Here is a 25841-nt window from a genome sequence, read left to right on the forward strand (position 1 = left end):
TCAAGGGGCTACGCAAGTACACAGGCCAAAAGATGCCATGCGGTGCTTGAGCTGGTGTGCTTGGGGGACAGGAGCCACACTGGGGCAGAGGTTCTGTCAGCTCTGCAGGGGCAGGTTCAGAGGTGGTTGACGCCACGCCAACTTAAGGCAGGAATGGTGGTTTGCGACAATGGCACCAACCTCCTCTCTGCCCTCCGACAGGGACAAATGACCCATGTGCCCTGTTTGGCTCACGTCCTTAACTTGGTGGTGCAGCGGTTCTTGGGCAGGTACCCGGGCTTACAGGATGTCCTGAGGCAGGCCAGGAAAGTCTGTGTGCATTTCCGCTGGTCATATAATGCCAGTGCTCGGCTGACGGACCTCCAAAAGGAGTTTAACCTGCCCAAGAACCGCCTAATCTGTGACATGCCCACCAGGTGGAACTCAACGTTGGCCATGCTGCAGCGGCTGCACACGCAGCAGAGGGCCATCAATGAGTACCTGTGCGACAATGGCACCAGGACAGGGTCAGGGGAGCTTGTTTTTTTTTCCCCACGCCAGTGGGCCATGATCAGGGATGCATGCACTGTCCTGTCACCATTTGAGGAGGCCACGAGGATGGTGAGCAGTGACAGTGCATGCATCAGTGACACTGTCCCCCTTGTCCACCTGTTGGAGCACACGCTGCGTGGAATAATGGACAGGGCACTTGAGGCAGAACAGAGGCAGGAAGAGGAGGACTTCCTTAGCTCTCAAGGCCCCCTTTATCCAGACAGTGTTCCTGCGTGCCTGCCGATCACACAGGAAGAGGACGAGGAAGATTGTGTCAGTATGGAGGTGGAGCCTGGCACTCAGCATCAGCAGCAGTCTTTAAGGGATCAGTCCCAAGAAACACATGGACTTGTATGTGGCTGGGAGGAGGTGGCTGCGGACCATGTCATCCTTAGTGACCCAGAGGACTCCGGACCGAATGCCTCAGCAAACCTACGCTGCATGGCCTCCCTGATCCTGCAAAGCCTGCGTAAGGATCCTCGTATTCGTGGTATCAAGGAGAAGGACCAATACTGGCTGGCAACCCTCCTTGATCCACGTTACAAGGGTAAGGTTGCGGACCTTATCTTGCCATCGCAGAGGATGAAACATCTTCGGGAGGCCTTGCAGAAAGGTCTGTGCAACGCGTTCCCAGAGACTGGGAGGTTACAAACTCCTGTTTCTGGACAACGTGTTGCTGAGGCTTCGGTCAGTCAAAGAAGGAGTGGTGGAGAAGGTGGCCGTCTGACCGATGCGTTCAGACAATTTTTTGGTCCGCAGCCCCAAGGTATGATCGATTCCAGCAACCATCGCCAGCGTCTGTTTTACATGGTGCAGGAATACCTAGGGGCAAGATCAGACTTGGACACCTTTCCCACCGAAAATCCTCTGGGTTACTGGGTCTTGAGGATGGATCACTGGCCAGAGCTTGCACAGTATGCAATTGAGCTACTGGCCTGTCCTGCATCCAGCGTTCTTTCGGAACGCACATTCAGTGCTGCTGGAGGCGTGGTAACCGATCACAGGGTGCATCTGTCCACCGACTCGGTCGATCGACTGACCTTCATAAAAATGAATCAGTCTTGGATCACCACCAGCTACCAAGCACCTGATGCTGATGTAACCGAATAATTTTTTTTGAAATCTCAGATCCCTTCAAAGACTGCCTATGCTGATGCTGAGTGACTATCCCTGAGTAATTATCCTCTTCCTCCTCAATCATCACGCTAATAGCTTGTAAGAACATTTTTGGTTCTGGGCGCCACCACCAGTGCCTAAGGCACAATTTTTCAGCCCCTGTTTAACAGGGGCATGTAATTACAATTTTTGATGTAATACTTTGCAGCAGGGCTCGTTCCTGCATTCCAACTAGAGTGTCTGTGAGGGGTTGCAGTGTTGTGGCACCAGCACCAGTGCCCAAGGCCCAATTTTTCTGCTCCTGTCTAACAGGGGCGTGTAATTACAATTTTTGATGCAATACTTTGCAGCAGGGCTCATTCCTGCGTTCCAACTAGAGTGTCTGTGAGGGGTTGCAGTGTTGTGGCACCAGCACCAGTGCCTAAGGCCCAATTTTTCTGTCCCTGTCTAACAGGGGCGTGTAATTACAATTTTTGATGCAATACTTTGCAGCAGGGCTCGTTCCTGCGTTCCAACTAGAGTGTCTGTAAGGGGTTGCAGTGTTGTGGCACCAGCACCAGTGCCTAAGGCCTAATTTTTCAGCTCCTGTTCAACAGGGGCATGTAATTACAATTCTTGATCTAATATTTCACAGCAGGGTCCTGTGAGGGCTTACAGTGTTGTGGCCACAGCAACACCTAAGGCCCAAATTTCTGCTGAGTATATAGGGCAGGACCCTACTTTCAAACATCTAACTTACAAACAACTCCTACTTGCAAACGGAAGGAGACAACAGGAAGTGAGATGAAATCTACCCCTAGGAAGGGAAATTCTCTCCTGTAAGAGTTAATATGGGAAAAAAAATTCTCCTTTCCACTGATGCTTTCCAATCCTTGTTCCACAAAAAAATCCAAATTTTCAAAAAACATTTTTCATTGGGACAAAAAGTGAGGTGAAATCTTCTGAAGAGGAGGACAGACAGCAAAACAAATGTCACAGGGGTGATAACCCTTCCCTATGTTTTCCAAAAAGCTTAAAAAAGATTTTTTGGCTGGAGCTAAACACGTTAAAAATGTACCCGTTCAAAATTACAAACAGATTCTACTTAACAACAAACCTACAGTCCCTGTCTTGTTTGCACTGCCTGTATACTGCTGTTCAGAGTATATAGGGCCTGGTGGCCCCACACCTTTCCTTATTTTAATTTGGGTGCGGGGTTCCCCTTAATATCCATACAAGACCCAAAGGGCCTGGTAATGGACTGGGGGGTACCCATGTCGTTTGTCTCACTGATTTTCATCCATATTGCCAGGACCCGACATTACATTAAACCCGCAAGCAGTTTTAAATGAGATTTTTTCCTTTAAAAATGACATTTGGTGCAGGGACTGTTCTAAACATGGGAAACACGTGTCACTTTACAGGCATACTATAGACACCTTAAAGCAATATTTCACTTTTTTTTTCTACTTTAAGCATCATTAAAATCACTGCTCCCGAAAAAACGGCCGTTTTTAAAAGTTTTTTTTGCATTGATACATGTCCCCTGGGGTAGGACCCGGGTCCCCAAACCCTTTTTAGGACAATACCATGCAAATTAGCCTTTAAAATGAGCACTTTTGATTTCGAACGTTCGAGTCCCATAGACGTCAATGGGGTTCTAACGTTCGTGCGAACTTTCGGTCCGTTCGCAGGTTCTGGTGCGAACCGAACCGGGGGGTGTTCGGCTCATCCCTACTCTTCACTAGAGTACCTTTGTTGGGACATTTTGGCCACTAATTTCACAGATACCTAGTGTGACTCACAGGAAAAAGAGCTCCTGGCTGTCAGGGACTGCTTGAACAACTACAAATGTAGCAAGGTCTCCAGCCTCCTTCAGTCTAATGAGAACCTCCAGGGCCAGAGATAGCTGACATCCTTCTGTATGTGGTTGGTTGTGAGGCATAATGGGTGCAAGGTGGATCTTATTGGGTGCCAGACACTTCTTGAATGCAAAAGAGATGTTTATTTCTCTTACAAACTTTTTGGGGGAAAGAGGGTTAGGGACAGGACACCCTTACATAGTTGCAAGTTCAGTTAGCAGACTCAGAGACTTCAATAGGACAGCTGTGCAGGGAAAGGCATCCAGCAAGACGCCACATCTGCACGTGCAGGAATGCTATCTCCTATGGCAACAGTCTTTACCAGTTCCTAACACAAAGCATAACAGTTCTTTCACCTTCACTACAACTTCTCCTTGTAGTTCTGCAGCCCACTGAGCTCCCGGTCTCTCACTAGACCCTCTGATTCACTGACACTGAATCCCTTGAGCTTCTCCAATCTTCACGGTGGTATCTTCCTCAAGTGTCACCCCCGCATCTTTGCTGGGTCCCTAGCACTCCAGATACTTCTCAAGCTTCACCCTACTGGCCTTCTCGGTCCCTGGCTTGACACACAAGGCTGCTCTACAAGTGTCACCTCCGCTGGTTGGGTCCCTGACTTGATCACTGCCTGAAGTTTCCTGATTCTCCCCCATGCCCATTCAGTGAGAATACTGCTCTGGTTCTTGCTTCAGTTACTCACTGTGGTCCCTGGTAATAAAGTGGATGGTCCCTTAGTGGCGACAGCTTCCCCTCTTCCTCCGACCATGACAGGTTCTCAGGCCAGCAGAACCGTCACTTTTGGTAGGACTGCAAGCCACATTCCCAACCCTGCTCTGCTCTCTTGCTTCTGGATAGGCCCTCAGACAGCAGCCAGATGTGCCCGGGATAAGCCCAATCTCTGGCCTAGCAGCCCGGGACATACGACACATGTCCACCTAGACAGCCATCCAGGTGGCACAGAACATCAATCACCTCACTCCACAAGAATAAATAGGCTCTCCCAGCAGGCCAAGGGATTCAAGAAAACCCCTGCCCATTGGCTGAGATACCCCATATACCCATAACCTGACCTTGGATTTCCCTTCTCATATCTAGTACCACCAAGTAGCCTGCCACCTAGTGGTAGAAGAGAAAAGTGCAACAAGGCCAAACTTAGGGAGAAATCAATAGATCTCTATCAACCAGGATAACTACTCCTGGCAAGTAAATTTGGGAGGAGCTCCCTGCCTAAACTCGAGGGTGCTACACAAATAACTTACCTGCTAGTGCTAGAAGAAATCAGGCCTGATTCTGCTAACACTGCGGTTATGTGTGCAATGTATCAGAGGTGCCGGTGATCTACTGACACTGCACTTGTTGGGGGTCAGAAGGGCTGATCCTGCTAATGCTGCGTTATTAGGGACACTATACTAAGGGGGGGGCACTAATATAGTTCTGTTCATGATCAGGATATTGATCATACAGACACTATACTAAGGGGGGACACTAATATAGTTCTGTTCATGATCAGGATATTGATCCATACAGACACTATACTAAGGGGGGACACTAATATAGTTCTGTTCATGATCAGGATATTGATCATACAGACACTATACTACCAATGGCGGTGATCAGGATATTGATCCATACAGACACTATACTAAGGGGGGACATTTATATAATTCTGTTCATGATCAGGTTATTGATTAATACAGACACTATACTAGCAATGGTGGTGATCAGGATATTGATCCATAAAGACACTATACTAAGGGGGGACATTTATATAATTCTGTTCATGATCAGGTTATTGATTAATACACACACTATACTAGTAATGGTGGTGATCAGGATTCTATAGTGTGAGTGTGATAGTGTGTGGACAATCTAATGCTAGCTGACCCTGGTGCTATCTGATGTAACAAGTGACTCTAATACAGCGATTGGTGAAAAATACTGTACACTGACGGTGTACTAATGGCACTGGTTGGGTGACAGGGGTGATCAAAGGGTGAATGAGGGCAATCAATGGGGTTAAATATGCCAATCTAAGGTGTGTGGGTGTAAAGTGTGGTGATTATACTCACAGTGTGGTGTTCTCTTCTCTTCCTGAACCGAAAAGGACTCGGGAAGAGAAGAAATCACAAGATAGCCCCCCGTGTTTACAAAATAAAACACAGGAGTGATTTGTCATTGGCTGCAGGTGATCAGCAGGGTACGGGGCAAAATCATTGGCTGGAACCTGCTGACAAACTTATCCTACAGCCAATGACAGTGGAGGTTTCTGGGTGTGCACGTGCATGGGTGCGGACCTGGAAGAAAGCCATGACATAAAAGTACATTACCAGACCTGTATGAGCTGCCCATCCATTGTATTTTACAACACTTCATCCATGTCTTTGGTGATCTCTGATCTCCTTATCAACTGTTTCTTACATGATGAAGATCAGCCATGGAGTATATCTGAGGTGTATATCAGGGTGTGCTTCTTCCCCACATGAGAGCTGTGATGTCCAGCAACATTCATATAGAAGACATTTCCCGCACTCAAGGCACTAATACACCTCAAGAGTTGTGTGGGATCCCTGATGTACAGGAAGACAGGACTTCAGTGAGGAACAATTCCCTCACTCGGGACAGGAATACGGCTTCTCCCCCGTGTGAGATCTCTGATGTGTATAAAGACTGGACTTCTGTGAAAAACATTTCCCGCACTCAGGACAGGAATACGGCTTCTCCCCCTTGTGAGATCTCTGATGTGTGTAAAAATGAGAATTCCGTGAAAAACATTTCCCACACTCAGGACAGGAATACGGCTTCTCCCCCATGTGAGATTTCTGATGTGTGTAAAGATTGGACTTCATTGAAAAACATTTCCCGCACTCAGGACAGGAATATGGCTTCTCCCCCATGTGAGATTTCTGATGTGTGTAAAGATTGGACTTCTCTGAAAAACATTTCCCGCACTCAGGACAGGAAAACGGTTTCTCCCCCGTGTGAGATCTCTGATGTCTGTAAAGATCGGACTTCTGTGAAAAACATTTCCCGCACTCAGGACAGGAAAACGGCTTCTCCCCGATGTGAGATCTCTGATGTGTGTTAAGATGGGACTTCCGTGAAAAACATTTCCCGCACTCAGGACAGGAATACGGCTTCTCCCCTGTGTGAGATCTCTGATGTGTGTCAAGATGAGACTTCCGTGAAAAACATTTCCCACACTCAGGACAGGAATACGGCTTCTCCCCCGTGTGAGATCTCTGATGTTTGGAAAGGATGGACTTGTGTGAAAAACATTTCCCACACTCAGGACAGGAATACGGCTTCTCTCCTGTGTGAGATCTTATATGCACATAAAGACCAGATTTAAAATGGAAACACTTCCCACACTCAGGACAGGAATACGGCTTCTCCCCCGTGTGAGATCTCTGATGTTTGGAAAGAATGGACTTCTGTGAAAAACATTTTCCGCACTCAGGACAGGAATATGGCTTCTCCCCTGTGTGAGATCTTATATGCCTATTAAGTTTGGATTTAAACTGGAAACACTTCTCGCACTCAGTACAGGAAAAGCTCTTCTCTGTTGGAAGGACGGCACCGTCCCTCACAGTCTGAGGTTCCTCAGGATAAGAGGAATACGATGGTCCATCTACACTGTGTGGTGCCGGATGGACATTTGAGGTAGTCGGGTTTTCTCCTGGACTATACTGTGTGATGTCCTCATCTTCTACTTTACAGTCTGGAGACAAAGTGAGACAATCCTCTGAGGTTTTCCTCATCTCCCGTCCATCTACTAAAATAGAAATAAAAAGATTATTACTAGACATGAGCTGATTGGTTCCTGCTGTGCTCCAATCAGATCATCAGATATAAAATGTCATGTGACAGAATCCACTGAGCCCTGGGAGGGGGCTCTGGGTTGGCCTCCTACACACAGACTATGGCCCAGCAGAGAACGGGAGATTTGGGAGGCTATTTGCCGTCTCCCACCACCTGGGGAAGATGCCACCTCCAGACATTTGTGTCCGTGGTCGCCGGTTCATTAGAACCACTTTTATTCCACAAACAATGTACTTTTAGCTGATAAAGACATATACAAGATGGCGGCATTCCCAAAGCATGGGGCTACGAGACTTGGGGACAAAATGACAATGGGATAATGTAATGAAGGTCCCTATATCAGCTGCATCCCATCCCCCCCTCTTGTTATTGGTGTAATTATGTTGGGTCATGGCCTGTAGACAAAGGTCTGGAGACACATCTCAGGAGGGGATGTGTAAGGAGGGGCTGCCTGCTTATCAGAATCTCTTTATGTGTTTCAACTCTAGTTTCTGTTTCAATGTACAAGTGTTGAGTTCCCATTGGTTCTTCCTTGTCCCCTCCCCCTCTATGACAAGGCTAAAGGGAGTGTCCCCAACTGTGTATAAAGGTGGATGTTTTGTATTTAATAAACAGTTTTATGCTTTGCATGTTTAACCCTCAACACCTGTGTGGTTTGTCTCGTGATTGGGGGGTTAAGGGCTGGTTATGGTGAGTCTGCAGGCTGCGGGTGTGTTTGGAGGACAGGGGGCACAGGTCTGGTGGAGGTTCCCATATGGGGTATCCGAGATCCGTCACAGACCAGCTGGTAGAAAATGGGTGCAAAAGAAGTCAGGACTATGTAAAGTACAACATATTGTATAAGATACAACAGATAGGACTGTATAGTATCAGAATGATGTAATGTACAATATAGAGTATATAGTGCAGGGGTCAGGAGTATGTAATGTACAACATAGAGTATATAGTGCAGGGGTCAGGAGTATGTAATGTACAACATAGAGTATATAGTGCAGGGGTCAGGAGTATGTAACGTACAACATAGAGTATATAGTGTGCACAGTCTCTGACTTCCCATGTCCGCAGACTCTGACCTCCCATGTCCACAGTCTCTGACCTCCCATGTCCGCAGACTCTGACCTCCCATGTACCATGTCCACAGTCTCTGACCCCCCATGTCTGTAGTCTCTTACCTCCCATGTCTGCAGTCTGACCTCCCATGCCCGCAGTCTCTGACCTCCCATGTCCGCAGACTCCGACCTCCCATGTGCCATGTCCACAGTCCCTAACCTCCCGTGTCTGCAGTCTCTGACCTCCCATGTTCGCAGTCTCTGATCTCCCGTGTCCACAGACTCCGACCTCCCATGTGCCATGTCCACAGTCTCTAACCTCCCGTGTCTGCAGTCTCTAACCTCCCATGTTCGCAGTCTCTGACCTCCCATGTTCTCAGTCTCTGACCTCCCATGTTCTCAGTCTCTGACCTCCCATGTCCACAGTCTCTGACCTCCCATGTCCACAGACTCTGACCTCCCATGTGCCATGTCCACAGTCTCTAACCTCCCATGTCCACAGTCTCTGACCTCCCATGCCCACAGTCTCTGACCTCCCATGCCCACAGTCTCTGACCTCCCATGCCCACAGTCTCTGACCTCCCATGCCCACAGTCTCTGACCTCCCATGCCCACAGTCTCTGACCTCCCATGCCCACAGTCTCTGACCTCCCATGTCCACAGTCTCTGACCTCCCATTGACCATGTCCACAGTCTCTGACCTCCCAAGCTCACAGACCCTGACCTCCCATGTCCACAGACTCTGACCTCCCGTGTCCACAGTCTCTGACCTCCCATGTCTGCAGACTCTGACCTCCCATGTGCCATGTCCACAGTCTCTGACCTCCCATTGACAATGTCCACAGTCTCTGACCTCCCACTGACCATGTCCACAGTCTCTGACCTCCCATGTCCACAGACTCTGACCTCCCATGTGCCATGTCCACAGTCTCTAACCTCCCATGTCCGCAGTCTCTGATCTCCCATGTCCACAGACTCTGACCTCCCATGTGCCATGTCTACAGTCTCTGACCTCCCATGTCCGCAGACTCTGACCTCCCATGTCCACAGTCTCTGACCTCCCATGCTCACCGACTCTGACCTCCCATGTCCACAGTCTCTGACCTCCCATGCTCACCGACTCTGACCTCCCATGTCCACAGTCTCTGACCTCCCATGTCCGCAGTCTCTGACCTCCCATGTGCCATGTCCACAGTCTCTGACCTCCCGTGTCCACAGTCTCTGACCTCCCATGTCCACAGACTCTGACCTCCCATGTCCACAGACTCTGACCTCCCATGTCCACAGACTCTGACCTCCCATGTCCGCAGACTCTGACCTCCCATGTCCGCAGTCTCTGACCTCCCATGTCCGCAGTCTCTGACCCCCCATGCCCGCAGTCTCTGACCCCCCATGGCCGCAGTCTCTGACCTCCCATGGCCGCAGTCTCTGACCTCCCATGTCCGCAGTCTCTGACCTCCCATGTCCGCAGTCTCTGACCTCCCATGTGCCATGTCCACAGTCTCTGACCTCCCATGTCCACAGTCTCTGACCTCCCATGTCCACAGTCTCTGACCTCCCATGTCCACAGTCTCTGTCCTCCCATGTCCACAGTTTCTGTCCTCCCATGTCCACAGTCTCTGGCCTCCCATGTCCGCAGACTCCGACCTCCCATGTGCCATGTCCACAGTCTCTAACCTCCCATGTCTGCAGTCTCTGACCTCCCATGTTCACAGTCTCTGACCTCCCATTGACCATGTCCACAGTCTCTGACCTCCCATGCTCACAGACTCTGACCTCCCATGTGCTATGTCCACAGTCTCTGACCCCCAATGTCCACAGTCTCTGACCTCCCGTGTCCACAGTCTCTGACCTCCCGTGTCCACAGTCTCTGACCTCCCGTGTCCACAGTCTCTGACCTCCCGTGTCCACAGTCTCTGACCTCCCGTGTCCACAGTCTCTGACCTCCCGTGTCCACAGTCTCTGACCTCCCATGTGCCATGTCCACAGTCTCTAACCTCCCGTGTCTACAGTCTCTGACCTCCCATTGGCCATGTCCGCAGACTCTGACCTCCCATGTCCACAGTCTCTGCCCTCCCATGTCCACAGTCTCTGCCCTCCCATGCCCGCAGTCTCTGACCTCCCATGCCCGCAGTCTCTGACCTCCCATGCCCGCAGTCTCTGACCTCCCATGTCCACAGTCTCTGCCCTCCCATGCCCGCAGTCTCTGACCTCCCATGCCCGCAGTCTCTGACCTCCCATGCCCGCAGTCTCTGACCTCCCGTGTGCCATGTCCACAGTCTCTGACCTCCCATGTCCGCAGACTCTGACCTCCCATGTCCGCAGACTCTGACCTCCCATGTCCGCAGACTCTGACCTCCCATGTCCGCAGACTCTGACCTCCCATGTCCGCAGACTCTGACCTCCCATGTCCGCAGTCTCTGACATCCCATGTCCGCAGTCTCTGACCTCCCATGTCCGCAGACTCTGACCTCCCATGTCCGCAGTCTCTGACATCCCATGTCCGCAGTCTCTGACATCCCATGTCCGCAGTCTCTGACCTCCCATGTCCGCAGTTTCTGTCCTCCCATGTCCGCAGTTTCTGTCCTCCCATGTCCGCAGTTTCTGTCCTCCCATGTCCACAGTCTCTGGCCTCCCATGTCCACAGTCTCTGACCTCCCATGTCCGCAGTCTCTGACCTCCCATGTCCGCAGTCTCTGACCTCCCATGTCCGCAGTCTCTGACCTCCCATGTCCGCAGTTTCTGTCCTCCCATGTCCACAGTCTCTGGCCTCCCATGTCCGCAGACTCCGACCTCCCATGTGCCATGTCCACAGTCTCTAACCTCCCATGTCTGCAGTCTCTGACCTCCCATGTTCACAGTCTCTGACCTCCCATGTCCACAGTCTCTGACCTCCCATGTCCACAGTCTCTGACCTCCCATGTCCACAGTCTCTGACCTCCCATGCTCACAGACTCTGACCTCCCATGTCCACAGACTCTGACCTCCCATGTGCCATGTCCACAGTCTCTGACCTCCCATGTCTGCAGACTCTGACCTCCCATGTGCCATGTCCGCAGACTCTGACCTCCCATGTGCCATGTCCGCAGACTCTGACCTCCCATGTGCCATGTCCGCAGACTCTGACCTCCCATGCTCACAGACTCTGACCTCCCATTGACCATGTCCACAGTCTCTAACCTCCCGTGTCTGCAGTCTCTGACCTCCCATTGACCATGTCCAAAGACTCTGACCTCCCATTGACCATGTCCACAGTCTCTGACCTCCCATGCTCACAGACTCTGACCTCCCATGTGCTATGTCCACAGTCTCTGACCCCCCGTGTCCACAGTCTCTGACCTCCCGTGTCCACAGTCTCTGACCTCCCGTGTCCACAGTCTCTGACCTCCCGTGTCCACAGTCTCTGACCTCCCGTGTCCACAGTCTCTGACCTCCCGTGTCCACAGTCTCTGACCTCCCGTGTCCACAGTCTCTGACCTCCCGTGTCCACAGTCTCTGACCCCCCGTGTCCACAGTCTCTGACCCCCCGTGTCCACAGTCTCTGACCTCCCGTGTCCACAGACTCTGACCTCCCGTGTCCACAGACTCTGACCTCCCATGTCCACAGTCTCTGACCTCCCATTGGCCATGTCCGCAGACTCTGACCTCCCACTGGCCATGCCCGCAGTCTCTGACCTCCCATGTCCGCAGTCTCTGACCTCCCATGCCCGCAGTCTCTGACCTCCCATGCCCGCAGTCTCTGACCTCCCATGTCCGCAGTCTCTGGACTGTGATGTAAGGGGGAGTTCTCTGGACTCTTGTGTAAGGAGGGGGCTGTGGTGACCAGAGACTCCCTTTATATCACCGTTTCCCTTTACACCAGAGTCAGCCATCAGACTTTACATCAGCCTTTACATCAGATTCCACAGAGTTCTCCTTTACATCAGATTCCACAGAGTTCTCCTTTACATCAGATTCCACAGAGTTCTCCTTTACATCAGATTCCACAGAGTTCTCCTTTACATCAGATTCCACAGAGTTCTCCTTTACATCAGATTCCACAGAGTTCTCCTTTACATCAGATTCCACAGAGTTCTCCTTTACATCAGATTCCACAGAGTTCTCCTTTACATCAGATTCCACAGTGTTCTCCTTTACATCAGATTCCACAGAGTTCTCCTTTACATCAGATTCCACAGAGTTCCCCCTTTACATCAGATTCCACAGAGTTCTCCTTTCCATCAGATTCCACAGAGTTCTCCTTTACATCAGATTCCACAGAGTTCTCCTTTACATAAGATTCCACAGTGTTCTCCTTTACATCAGATTCCACAGAGTTCCCCCTTTACATCAGATTCCACAGAGTTCCCCCTTTACATCAGATTCCACAGAGTTCTCCTTTACATCAGATTCCACAGAGTTCCCCCTTTACATCAGATTCCACAGAGTTCTCCTTTCCATCAGATTCCACAGAGTTCTCCTTTCCATCAGATTTCACAGAGTTCTCCTTTCCATCACATTCCACAGAGTTCTCCTTTCCATCACATTCCACAGAGTTCTCCTTTACATCACATTCCACAGAGTTCTCCTTTACATCACATTCCACAGAGTTCTCCTTTACATCAGATTCCACAGAGATCTCCTTTACATCAGCTTCCACAGAGTTCTCCTTTACATCAGATTCCACAGAGTTCTCCTTTACATCAGATTCCACAGAGTTCTCCTTTACATCAGATTCCACAGAGTTCTCCTTTACATCAGATTCCACAGAGTTCTCCTTTACATCAGATTCCAGAGTTCTCCTTTACATCAGATTCCACAGAGCTCTCCTTTACATCAGATTCCACAGAGTTCTCCTTTACATCAGGGTCCACAGAGTCCACCCTCACACTGTAAAGGAGAACCCTGTGTTGGGTTATATTAACCTGACCTTCATGTAAATGGAGAAATATGTTTTTTGCTTTTTGTTATAACTTAACCACTTGCTGACTGGCTGCAGTACATACACTGCGGCCGGTTGGCTCTACTGCGTGAAACGACATACCTGTACATTATTCTGTGCAATATCCAGCAGGGGCACTTGCGCTGAGTGGCCACAGGGGGAGCCAGTCATTGGGTCTGGCGGAAGCAATGTCCTCTGGCCACCCATGATCCTTCCCCAGAGGGACAGAATGGCGGTCTGCCAATGTAAACAAGGCAGATCGCCATTCTGTCAGGTATGAACAACGTGATCTAGTGTTCCTGCTAAGCAGAACACAGATCTGTGTTCCCCCAGTCAGTCCACCCCCCCCCCCCCCACAGTTAGCAAGTACCTCCTAGGGACACATTTAACCCTTTGATCCCCCTTGATGTTAACCTCTTCCCTGCCAATGTTATTAGTACAGTGACAGTGCATATTTTTAGCACTGATTACTGTATTGGTGTCAATGGTCCCCAAAAAAGTGTCAGTTAGGTGTCTGATTTGTCCGCTGCAATGTCGCAGTCCCACTAAAAATCACTGATAGCCCCCCTGCTATGTATCCTGGGCTCTGCTTGCCCATAGTGGGTGCTGCCGGGTAGAAGGGAGGGAGAAGAACGGACACAGGTCTGCTCTCCTCCCCTTCTTGTTTCTGACCTGGAAGGGACTTTGACAGTTTCCCCAACCATGAAGGCCGGGAAAGAATGTAATGCAATGAGATGTACACTCCATTATATTCATGAATGAATGCAAGGCAACATTGATGATGTAACGTCAGGCAAATAAAGTGTATGCCATATGGGGGTGGGGGGTTTGCATTGTGGAGGGGAGGGAGGTAGCAGGAGGATGGTTGAGGGGGCACCAAAATGCACCTTCACCTAAGTAGACAAAAATCCTTGCATCGACCCTGGTCAGGAGTATATAATGTACAATATTAATTATATAGTGTAAGGGTCAGGAGTATGTAATATACAATATAGAGTATATAGTGCAGGGGTCAGGAGTATATAATGTACAACATAGAGTATATAGTGCAGGGGTCAGGAGTATGTAATGTACAATATAAATTATACAGTGTAAGGGTCAGGACTCATAATATTGGTATTCAGTAATCAGTGGAAGATTAAATGTGTACATGAGACAAGTTGCAGAGGTCCCACACCGCTGCCTCCCATCTCCTGAGACTGCACTCAGTGACTTGGGTCTGAGACTATACAGACATATCCCTCCACCCGGCACAGCCAGCAGACAACAGAACAAGTAATCCTGGGGGGATTGTTCTGTCAGACATCTTGCCATACCCGGGTATGGGGCAGAAGACTCAAACCACATACCCCAGTTGCCTAGATCTAGTAACATCTATGGTGAAAATGAACATTTTGCTGCCAGCTGAATCCCAGAAACTCCATAAATCCAGTCTAGATACATAAATTGTGTCTGCAGCACAGAGAAGGAAGATTATCGGAGAGAAATACAGGAATACAGGACGGGGAACACAGCTCAGGAAAGTGACCAGGGGATTACAGGCTGATATCACCCAGTCCCCGCCCTACTCTGGACCAATCAGTGAGCAGTATGGGTGGAGGAATGTATTTAGTGTTAATGACCCACCTGTGCTGATCTCTGTAGGAGTGTCCTCCTCTATAAATGTCCCCGTTATTCCATCCTCCTCCATAGACTGCTGATCATCCCTCACATATCTCTCTTCTTCTTCTGATTTAACCTCAAATTCTATATCGATTGGATCTCCACTCTAAAGCCAGAAAATGAGAGAGAATATCTGTAAGATATAAGATTTATTATTGTGACATCACATAAGAAATCTACACATTGGTGTTGATTTACTAAAGACAAATCCACTGCGCACTACATCTGCACATGGACGTGCAGTCACTGTAGATCTGAAGGGGAGATCCGAAATAAGGGGAAGCTCTGCTGATTTATATCATCCAATCATATACAAGAAAAAAATGCTGTTCTTTTTATTTTCCTTCTATGTTCCCCTTTAGATCTACAGTGACTGCACCTCCAAGTGCACAGTGGATTTGGCTTTAGTAAATAAACCCTCCTGTCTCCTCAAGTCCATGTTCTAGATGCTCCATCCCACCAACCTTGTAACAGTGAGGGATGGTGTGATCTTCCTGTGTGGAATCCCGGGAATACAGAGGACGGGGACATCTCTCTGGTGGGTTCCTGGTATTAGGTGGCTCCATCATATCCTTGTGTCCTTCTGAAAACTCCTCCATCACTCCATACTCCTCATCCTCCTCTTTATATTCTTCTTTAACATCAATATTATCATCCCCGAGATTTCCACTCTGAATATATAATAAAACATTCATTGTAACAAACATGCTGTGTATAAATCAGAACTACCAATAATTGTCAATCATCTACCTGATGATGGTGAGGGATGGTGTGATCTTCCTGTGTGGAATCCCGGGAATACAGAAGACGGGGACATCTCTCTGGTGGGTTCCTGTAGCTGGATGACTCCACCATGGTGTCCTGGTACAGATCTTTGTGTTCTTTTAGAGACTCCTCCATCACCCCATCCTCATCATCCTCCTCTTTTATCTCTTCTTTAACCTCAACTTTAGAATCTCTCAGGTTTCCACTCTGAATATATATAATAAAAATGACATCAATGGTAACAATGCAGATAATGTACAGATCCTAATGATACTATCAGTGATTGTTCCTCATCTACCTGATGATGGTGAGGGATGGTGTGATCTTCCTGTGTGGAATCCCGGGAATACAGAGGACGGGGACATCTCTCTGGTGGGTTCCCATTACTGGATCCATCTGTAGGAAACACACACACTGACTGAATACATTGTTTCTATGTGTTTATCAGATGATGGGGGATCTAGGTGGACCCTCCGTACTGCTCTTTCCTTTACAATAAAGTCTCCTCTTACCCGGTGATGTGAGGGGCGGCTGATTGTCCATCATGACGTCCTTGTAGAGATCCTTGTGTCCTTCTAAATACTCCCACTCCTCCATGGAGAAATAGACAGTGACATCCTGACACCTTATAGGAACCTGACACACACAATGATACAGTCACCATCCAGACACATCCCTTGTCTGTTACTGGATAATGTCCCAGAATTCCCGGCACCGCTCACCTCTCCTCCATGATCTCTCTGGTGACTTCTAGAATCTCTAGAAGGAAATCTCTAGATCTGAACACAAATAGTAAAATCAAATGATATTCCCAGAATCCTCCTCACCTCTCCATTCAGGTTTTCAGTTTATTAAAGCCCCACTTCAGACTGAGATATAATTTACCCCCACAGGACCCCCACACTATGCAGGTTAAAGTATTGTCTTAAGCAATTCTGGTGTTGTTACATACAACATGGGACAAACAGTCCTACTTTGCTAGTGAGGATGCAAAGGGTCCGCCCACATCCTAGGAGCATCAGAAAAGAGCCAGATGGGACATTGGAAGGAGGAGCTGTGAGGTCAGTGTGATGTCATAGGACATATAGACTCTGGATGGAGGAACATTGGGAGGAGGAGCTGTGAGGTCAGTGTGATGTCATAGGACATATAGACTCTGGATGGAGAGACATTGGGAGGAGGAGCTGCGAGGTCAGTGTGATGTCATAGGACATATAGACTCTGGATGGAGGGACATTGGGAGGAGGAGCTGTGAGGTCAGTGTGATGTCATAGGACATATAGACTCTGGATGGAGAGACATTGGGAGGAGGAGCTGCGAGGTCAGTGTGATGTCATAGGACATATAGACTCTGGATGGAGGGACATTGGGAGGAGGAGCTGTGAGGTCAGTGTGATGTCATAGGACATATAGACTCTGGATGGAAAGACATTTGAAAGATGAGGGCAGGCACCAAGACTTTATAGGCACAATAAGGATACTTATATCATTAAAAGTCTAATTTTTATTTCAAAAATATATACTAAAAACGGGGAAAGACAAAAATAGGATTAAAACTGAATATAATATACATCGTTTACAGAATATGCACTCCATACACAGTAAATCGGGAGACAACGGAACTACAGGATCAGTAAGAGACACAAGCAACTTATTGATCTATATAGTTACAGTACATATCGTTGAATCGAACGCCATGTGATGGTGGTAGTCAAGATTCTGTATAAACTCATAAGCTCGACATGTTGCGCGCCTTAGCGCTTCTTCAGGAGCATGCAATACGACAACTGTAATGAATAATAAACTATTAACAGCGTTTCCAAAATATTTTTGTATGTGTATAATAAGAACATTTCCATATAGGTCAGCGGATAATGTATGGGGGCCGTTTGGGGAGAACACCAGGGGAGCATCAGTGCTGCAGACATGTCAGGCCGGGAAAGGGCAATGTGGGGACGGATGTAACATAATACAGATATATAGTATAAAATAGGGAGGGTATATAAATATGATATAGCATATACTAGGTAAGGTAAAAAAGGGGGAAGGGGGTATCAGAAAGGGGAACAATGCAGGGAAAGAAGGAAAAGCAGGGGGAGGCAGGGGAGGAGGGGGGGAGGGAAAGGGGGGGGTCTGGGGGAAAGGGGGGAGGGGGGGGGAAAAGGGGGGAAAGTGGGGGGGGGAAAAATGGGGGGGGGGAAAGGAGGGACAGGGGGAAGGGGGGGGGAAGGGGAGGGGGGGAAAGGGGACGGGAATGAACGGGAGAGGGAGAGAATGGGGGGGGGGGGGGAGGGGGAGACAGGGAGGGAGGGGAGGGGAGGGGGGAGGGGAAGGGGAAAAGGGGGGAGGAAAGGAGGGGAGGGAAGGAAAAGAAAGGGGGGGAAAGGGGGAGGGGGGGGAGGGGGGGGGGGAAGGAACGGGGGGAGGGGGAAGGAAAGGAAACATGGAAGGGAGGGAAAGGGGGGGGGGGGGAGAAAAAGGAGGTTGTATATATTAATATAATATTAACAGGTGGACTATGAAGTGTGTATATAGTTGTTAATATATATATATATGTAAATATCTAGTAAACAGTATATATATATATATGATTCCCAGTGCAAGATAGTGGAAATCACATGCCCATTGAGGGATAGCTTATTGAAGTGAAATACAATAAAACTTACCCTGGTCAATGTAGAAACTATAATTTAAGAAAGGGGGAGGATGGAAAACAAAACCTCAGCCGTTTCCCTAATAAACAAAGGTGGTTCCCAGCAATTAGGTGGAACAAGGGAAAAAGAGTTATCGGTCACAGACTGACTTATAGGTTTCATCAAGGTATATGAACATAATAGTACCCTAGGGTGCTGTGCGGTTCTATCCCCAGTCTTGCTGAGTCTGTTGAGGTAGATAAAGAAAGGTGATGAAGTAAGATAACATCTAAATTGGGTGAGGCTGAGAAAGGGAATACTAGCAGTATACGCTTACCTAATTGTAGAACTTGTAAATATAGCGGTAGGTGGTGGAGCGTTAGACCGCCATCACACCACAGATAGTGGTTTTTGCAGAGTGTACAGCGAGAGACGCCATGACGGCGTCTCTTGTACACCCGCCCCGCCTGTGGTCACCAATCGGCATAGCCGACGTGACGTCATCCAGGCCGGCCGCTGGCGCGTACTGCGCATGTCCCGATTCCCGGCGCAGATCAGAAGAACCGAAAGAGCGTCGGGGAGGGGGACGGCAGTCGCGTCCAGGTATCCAGGCAACCAGAGGGGGCCTTTCCCTCCCCCCCTCCTCCCCTGCCTCCCCCTGCTTTCCCTTCTTTCCCTGCATTGTTCCCCTTTCTGATACCCCCTTCCCCCTTTTTTACCTTACCTAGTATATGCTATATCATATTTATATACCCTCCCTATTTTATACTATATATCTGTATTATGTTACATCCGTCCCCACATTGCCCTTTCCCGGCCTGACATGTCTGCAGCACTGATGCTCCCCTGGTGTTCTCCCCAAACGGCCCCCATACATTATCCGCTGACCTATATGGAAATGTTCTTATTATACACATACAAAAATATTTTGGAAACGCTGTTAATAGTTTATTATTCATTACAGTTGTCGTATTGCATGCTCCTGAAGAAGCGCTAAGGCGCGCAACATGTCGAGCTTATGAGTTTATACAGAATCTTGACTACCACCATCACATGGCGTTCGATTCAACGATATGTACTGTAACTATATAGATCAATAAGTTGCTTGTGTCTCTTACTGATCCTGTAGTTCCGTTGTCTCCCGATTTACTGTGTATGGAGTGCATATTCTGTAAACGATGTATATTATATTCAGTTTTAATCCTATTTTTGTCTTTCCCCGTTTTTAGTATATATTTTTGAAATAAAAATTAGACTTTTAATGCTATAAGTATCCTTATTGTGCCTATAAAGTCTTGGTGCCTGCCCACACTTTCACGTTCTCTAAACAATTTATATTAGACGTGGCACACATATGTATCCTGTATCCGCATGACCACTATGCGATGATACATTCCCAATTGATCCTATTTATTATGGGTGGAAGCACCCGGGCATTTTCTAGTGGCTATTATACCCCTTTTTTTCTATAAGATTACCTAATGTACGGCCAATCTACCTCAAGGTCATAACCTTTGAGTTACCCTTTCCCCTTCTTTCCCCCCCCCCTTTTTTTTCCAGTATTCTTATATGTTTTTTCCTCTTCTCTTTTTTTATACGGCTAGCAATAATTGAACATCAATTGTATGTATATTTGTATGTATTATGGAATTCATTGGGAATGGCTGGCTGGGCTATATGACAGTGATTCAAACAAATTGTAACACAGACACTGAACAAGAAATTGGTATAAACCAATATATGGCCAAACTTAAACGCGTTCTTAAAAAGAAAGCCAACCTGCACTGGCATATTGAATTCCTCCAGAAATATGTACGGGAAACCATTAACCCTTTAGGTCTCAGGATCCAACTCTATCCCTCCTTTCAAGTAACTTCTGCAGAATTTAGACTTAAATGGGAAAACATACTGACCCAATGCAGTATGGAACTTATGAAACTGCTGATACTTCACTATCAGACAGAATTAAACACATTAGATCAGGAGATCCTTCTACTACAAACATCTAATGAAACCATTAGGGAACATACCCTCTTTTCCAAACGAGTTCAAGAAACAAAAGATTACATAACAAAGATCACTAAAGACATCATTTATAAAAAACAAAACAAACTATCCAAAGATCGATTAGCCTTCTCTGAAGGCTTCGCATATCACTGGCAGAATACCATGCTACGTAAGGGTTCTAGAAATCATCATCGGGTCACGAAAACTAACAACTACGGGACTACGGATGAGGATACTGAATCAGATTCCTCACTCAGATCTACATCTTCTGCCCCGAGACATAACCAACATTATTCCCGCAATAATACCACAGCACAAAAAAAGAGATTATGGTGGGGACTCACACACACCCTCTTCTAAACGCCCCCTAAAGTGGACATGAGATTTCCAACACATTCACAAACTAAAGGACACACACCACATCCCAATGGGAAACCACCAACACAACCCAAGTATTTAGGAGCTACTGCCCTACAAGCAATACAGTTATTGAATAATCAATCACAAACACCTAACTTGACACAATCTAGCACTTTAGGCCCTATGGATATGGGCACAAATCCCCCTAGTACCCCTCTACCATTGACACAGCGAACACCTAACATTAGACAGAGTACACTAGATGCACATATCCAAATTCCACAGACACAGTCAAATTTTCAAATCCCCACGAACACGATAATGCCGACATGACTCCAGGCATGGAAATCATTAACTTAACACCTTACTTTTTTGAGAGGGAGACACTTGAGGTCCTTAAGCTTGGACTAAGCTTCTGTCCCTCAACGAACATTGACAAGTATGAGACAATAAAAGATGTCTATCTTTTCTCACGTAATCTAACATACAAATTTCTTTTTGACAAAGATGTAATACAGTCTAAACAAGACAAGGCGATATCAGAACAAGTCAAACATTTCTCTATGGAAGATTTTCGAGCCCTCCGAGACCTTATACTCTTATTGGAGGAAAATGAACCCTCCAATTCCACACAAGAGATAAAAGCACCTACTGTACATACAACCAATATCAAAAAATTTAAACCTAAATCACAACGGTTCCCAGAATTAACCTCAAATGCCCATATCTGGGCCTTCCTTATTGGAACCATCAAAGATATAAAAGAGATGACTATGCCAATAACCTCAGGAAATCTTTCCTACTCACAAAGACAAGCCATTCTAGCCCTAAAAAATCAACCAGATCTAGAAATAAAACCTGCGGACAAAGGAGGGAACATTGTCCTGATGACCAAAACATACTATGAAACTATGGTTACCAAAATCCTAGCGGACAAACATTGCTATCGCCTGCTACCTGAGACACAGATTCTAGCATTTAAGCAAGAATACCTGGAGACCATTGGCAAAGCCTTTCAAAAGGGCCTAATTGACCAAGATATTTACAACTATCTCAATGTCAGAAACCCCAAAGAGGCTACTTTTTACGCCCTACCAAAAATACATAAGCACCCTACATTGCCCCCTGGCCGACCAATCGTCTCCGGTATTGGCTCTCTGTCTGAACATGCCAGCCGTTTTATAGATTCTATATTAATGCCACATGTATTAAGCCTTCCATCTTATACACGTGACACATTGGATCTACTGAAACAAATAGAAGGTCTGCCTGTCCCTCCCGATGCCCTCCTCGTGACTCTGGATGTTGAGTCCTTGTACTCTAGCATCCCGCACGAGCAGGGCATCGGGATGGTACGCACCTTTCTAAGGGAACAAGATCATTATAGTTGGGAATTTTGTGAATTCATACTCGAACTACTCCATTTTGTATTGACCCGTAACTACTTTTGCTTCAAAGATTCCCACTTCCTCCAGGTACAGGGCGTGGCCATGGGCACTTGTTGTGCGCCGGCCTACGCCAACTTGTACCTGGGGGAGTGGGAACGTGACATCTTCTCACATGAGGACTTGTTTATATACACCGACCATATTCTCATATGGCGGAGGTATATAGACGATATTTTCCTAGTATGGACAGGAACTCGCAAGCTGCTGGATGATTTCATCCAGACAATTAACTACAACTCAATGAATCTTAAGTTTACTATTTCAACTCATGTAAACCAAATAACTTTTCTAGATCTAACTATTTTCAAGGATCAAGATAATTGTCTAGCAACCACCCTGTTTAGAAAAGAAACGGCAGGAAACACCCTATTACATGCGGGCAGTGCCCACCCTAGATCGCTTATTAAGAGTATTCCTTATGCACAATATCTCAGATTACGTCGTAACTGTACACATCTGGAGGAATTTAAAGCTCAAGCCCTAGCACTCCGCCAGAGATTATTATCAAGAGGCTATAAGAAAACCATACTACGCAGTGCATATAACAAAGCCATCCGCCAATCAAGGAATTCTTTACTTTTTAAACAGAAAAATGTTTTGACCAACACTCCAGTGAGATTTATTACCAAATTCTCCCAACAACATCACAAACTTAGGGATATATTGAACAAACATTGGCCGATCCTTCAGGAGGACCCTATTTTAAACAAATATATCAGCCCCTCCCCACAGATCACATTCAAACGTACTAGGTCTTTAGGTGACCAACTAACTTCAAGTCACTTTTCTGTTACACCCCAAATTAAACATTCTAAATTAGGTATGACTCAATGTGGCAAATGTTCCTTCTGCCCATGGGTGAAAGAAGAAAATTCCTTTATACTACCTAATGGAGAAAAGTTTATACCCAAGTTTCACGCAGACTGTGATACAAAAGGTGTGGTATACTTAATGACGTGCCAATGCGGCGCATTCTGTGTTGGGAAGACCATTAGACATCTACGTTGTAGAATTAGGGATCACATTTATTACTCCGGGGAAGGAAAAATGATAACGGCAGTCAGCAGGCACCTTGACCTCTATCACAAATTTAATACCTCCCTTGTCTCATTTATTGCATTAACCGTTATTCCACCGGATCCCAGGGGTGGTGAGTGGGACAAAAAAGTATGCCAACAAGAAACACTATGGATTGAGCGCTTGGGGGCTACTGTCCCCCCTGGAATTAATGAGGCCCAGTCATACAAACCATTTCTCTAAATTATAATACATTCAATGCTATGTACAAAAAAGATACATGCATACTAAATTGTTTCCATCTATTTATTGAAATCAGACTGCTTGAGAGCCCGATCCATCGGCTCTGGTTATTATTTTTGAATTCCCTATATGCCTCTGGTTATCTATCAGGGTAATACACACCAACTTATATACTACTCAAAAGAATCTATAGTAAAACATAATGTACTGTTATATACTGTATACTCTGTTTTTGCTGCCTATTTTTCATTTTCCCCAACTCAATTGTTACCATGATCCTTAGATGCCGGTCTTAATATTCATATCTATGTGAATATAAATCTTTTTTCTTACAGTATTTGGTTATCTGTATATGTTTATATTTATTTTCATCTCCTCTACAGAGGCACTATGGGGGCTGATTTTACACCATGGGTATATCTCCCTTCTGCATCACTCAGGTAGGACCTTCAGGGGCAATGTGCGGCCGCCCAGCGCCACATCTGCACCGTTTCTAGTCTGCAGATGTCGGCGCATCTGGTATTCCGTGACTGCCATGTTGGCGTGGGCGGGCCGTTGCTGTCCTCCTCTCCCCCTTTCCCCTTTGTGGACGGACACCCATCGGCGGCCTTGTGTGGAGGGGTGGGGGGGTGATGGCGAGGGACCTCCCCGCATCCCTAATTGGTTGGGATGTTCGGGATGTCGTTGCCCCTTTCCTTCCCCTCTTCCCCTCCTTGTGCTGCTGTATGCTCTGTCCGCTGGGGGATGATGAGTTAACACGGCAGGCCCGGCCCCCTCTGGTTGCCTGGATACCTGGACGCGACTGCCGTCCCCCTCCCCGACGCTCTTTCGGTTCTTCTGATCTGCGCCGGGAATCGGGACATGCGCAGTACGCGCCAGCGGCTGGCCTGGATGACGTCACGTCGGCTATGCCGATTGGTGACCACAGGCGGGGCGGGTGTACAAGAGACGCCGTCATGGCGTCTCTCGCTGTACACTCTGCAAAAACCACTATCTGTGGTGTGATGGCGGTCTAACGCTCCACCACCTACCGCTATATTTACAAGTTCTACAATTAGGTAAGCGTATACTGCTAGTATTCCCTTTCTCAGCCTCACCCAATTTAGATGTTATCTTACTTCATCACCTTTCTTTATCTACCTCAACAGACTCAGCAAGACTGGGGATAGAACCGCACAGCACCCTAGGGTACTATTAAGTTCATATACCTTGATGAAACCTATAAGTCAGTCTGTGACCGATAACTCTTTTTCCCTTGTTCCACCTAATTGCTGGGAACCACCTTTGTTTATTAGGGAAACGGCTGAGGTTTTGTTTTCCATCCTCCCCCTTTCTTAAATTATAGTTTCTACATTGACCAGGGTAAGTTTTATTGTATTTCACTTCAATAAGCTATCCCTCAATGGGCATGTGATTTCCACTATCTTGCACTGGGAATCATATATATATACTGTTTACTAGATATTTACATATATATATATATATATATATTAACAACTATATACACACTTCATAGTCCACCTGTTAATATTATATTAATATATACAACCTCCTTTTTCTCCCCCCCCCCCTTTCCCTCCCTTCCATGTTTCCTTTCCTTCCCCCTCCCCCCGTCCCCTCCCCCCCCCCCTTCCCCCTGTCCCTCCTTCCCCCCCCCCCATTTTTTCCCCCCCTTCCCCCCCCCCTCCCCCCTTTCCCCCAGACCCCCCCCTTTCCCTCCCCCCCTCCTCCCCTGCCTCCCCCTGCTTTCCCTTCTTTCCCTGCATTGTTCCCCTTTCTGATACCCCCTTCCCCCTTTTTTACCTTACCTAGTATATATAGTTACATAGTTACATAGTAGGTGAGGTTGAAAAAAGACACAAGTCCATCAAGTCCAACCTATGTGTGTGATTATGTGTCAGTATTGCATTGTATATCCCTGTATGTTGTGGTCATTCAGGTGCTTATCTAATAGTTTCTTGAAGCTATCAATGCTCCCCGCTGAGACCACCGCCTGTGGAAGGGAATTCCACATCCTTGCCGCTCTTACAGTAAAGAACCCTCTACGTAGTTTAAGATTAAACCTCTTTTCTTCTAATTTTAATGAGTGGCCACGAGTCTTGGTAAACTCTCTTCTGCGAAAAAGTTTTATCCCTATTGAGGGGTCACCAGTCCGGTATTTGTAAATTGAAATCATATCCCCTCTCAAGCGTCTCTTCTCCAGAGAGAATAAGTTCAGTGCTCGCAACCTTTCCTCATAACTAAGATCCTCCAGACCCTTTATTAGCTTTGTTGCCCTTCTTTGAACTCGCTCCATTTCCAGTACATCCTTCCTGAGGACTGGTGCCCAGAACTGGACCGCATACTCTAGGTGCGGCCGGACCAGAGTCTTGTAGAGCGGGAGAATTATCGTTTTATCTCTGGAGTTGATCCCCCTTTTAATGCATGCC

At 47.3% G+C, this 25841-nt stretch overlaps 1 protein-coding gene across 2 annotated transcripts in view; it reads right to left on the reverse strand.

The window, feature by feature from the left end:
- Positions 1-707: 707 nt before the first annotated feature.
- LOC141122016 (uncharacterized) overlaps positions 708-25841 on the reverse strand; it is a 30228-nt gene continuing 5094 nt past the window's right edge. Inside the window, exons 2-8 of one of the 2 annotated variants that reach the window (XM_073611811.1) lie at positions 16427-16483; positions 16217-16340; positions 16003-16100; positions 15690-15911; positions 15404-15610; positions 14904-15045; positions 708-7260 (exon numbers count right to left, since the gene is read on the reverse strand). In XM_073611811.1, coding sequence (XP_073467912.1) covers positions 6098-7260; positions 14904-15045; positions 15404-15610; positions 15690-15911; positions 16003-16100; positions 16217-16301 — 1917 coding nt within the window. In that variant the 5' untranslated portion in view covers positions 16302-16340; positions 16427-16483 and the 3' untranslated portion in view covers positions 708-6097. The remainder of the gene's footprint in view (positions 7261-14903; positions 15046-15403; positions 15611-15689; positions 15912-16002; positions 16101-16216; positions 16341-16426; positions 16484-25841) is intronic. The other variant, XM_073611812.1, reaches the window with a different exon arrangement.

Source organism: Aquarana catesbeiana, unplaced genomic scaffold (genome assembly GCF_042186555.1).
Source record: "Aquarana catesbeiana isolate 2022-GZ unplaced genomic scaffold, ASM4218655v1 unanchor237, whole genome shotgun sequence".
Taxonomy (NCBI): Eukaryota; Metazoa; Chordata; class Amphibia; order Anura; family Ranidae; genus Aquarana; species Aquarana catesbeiana.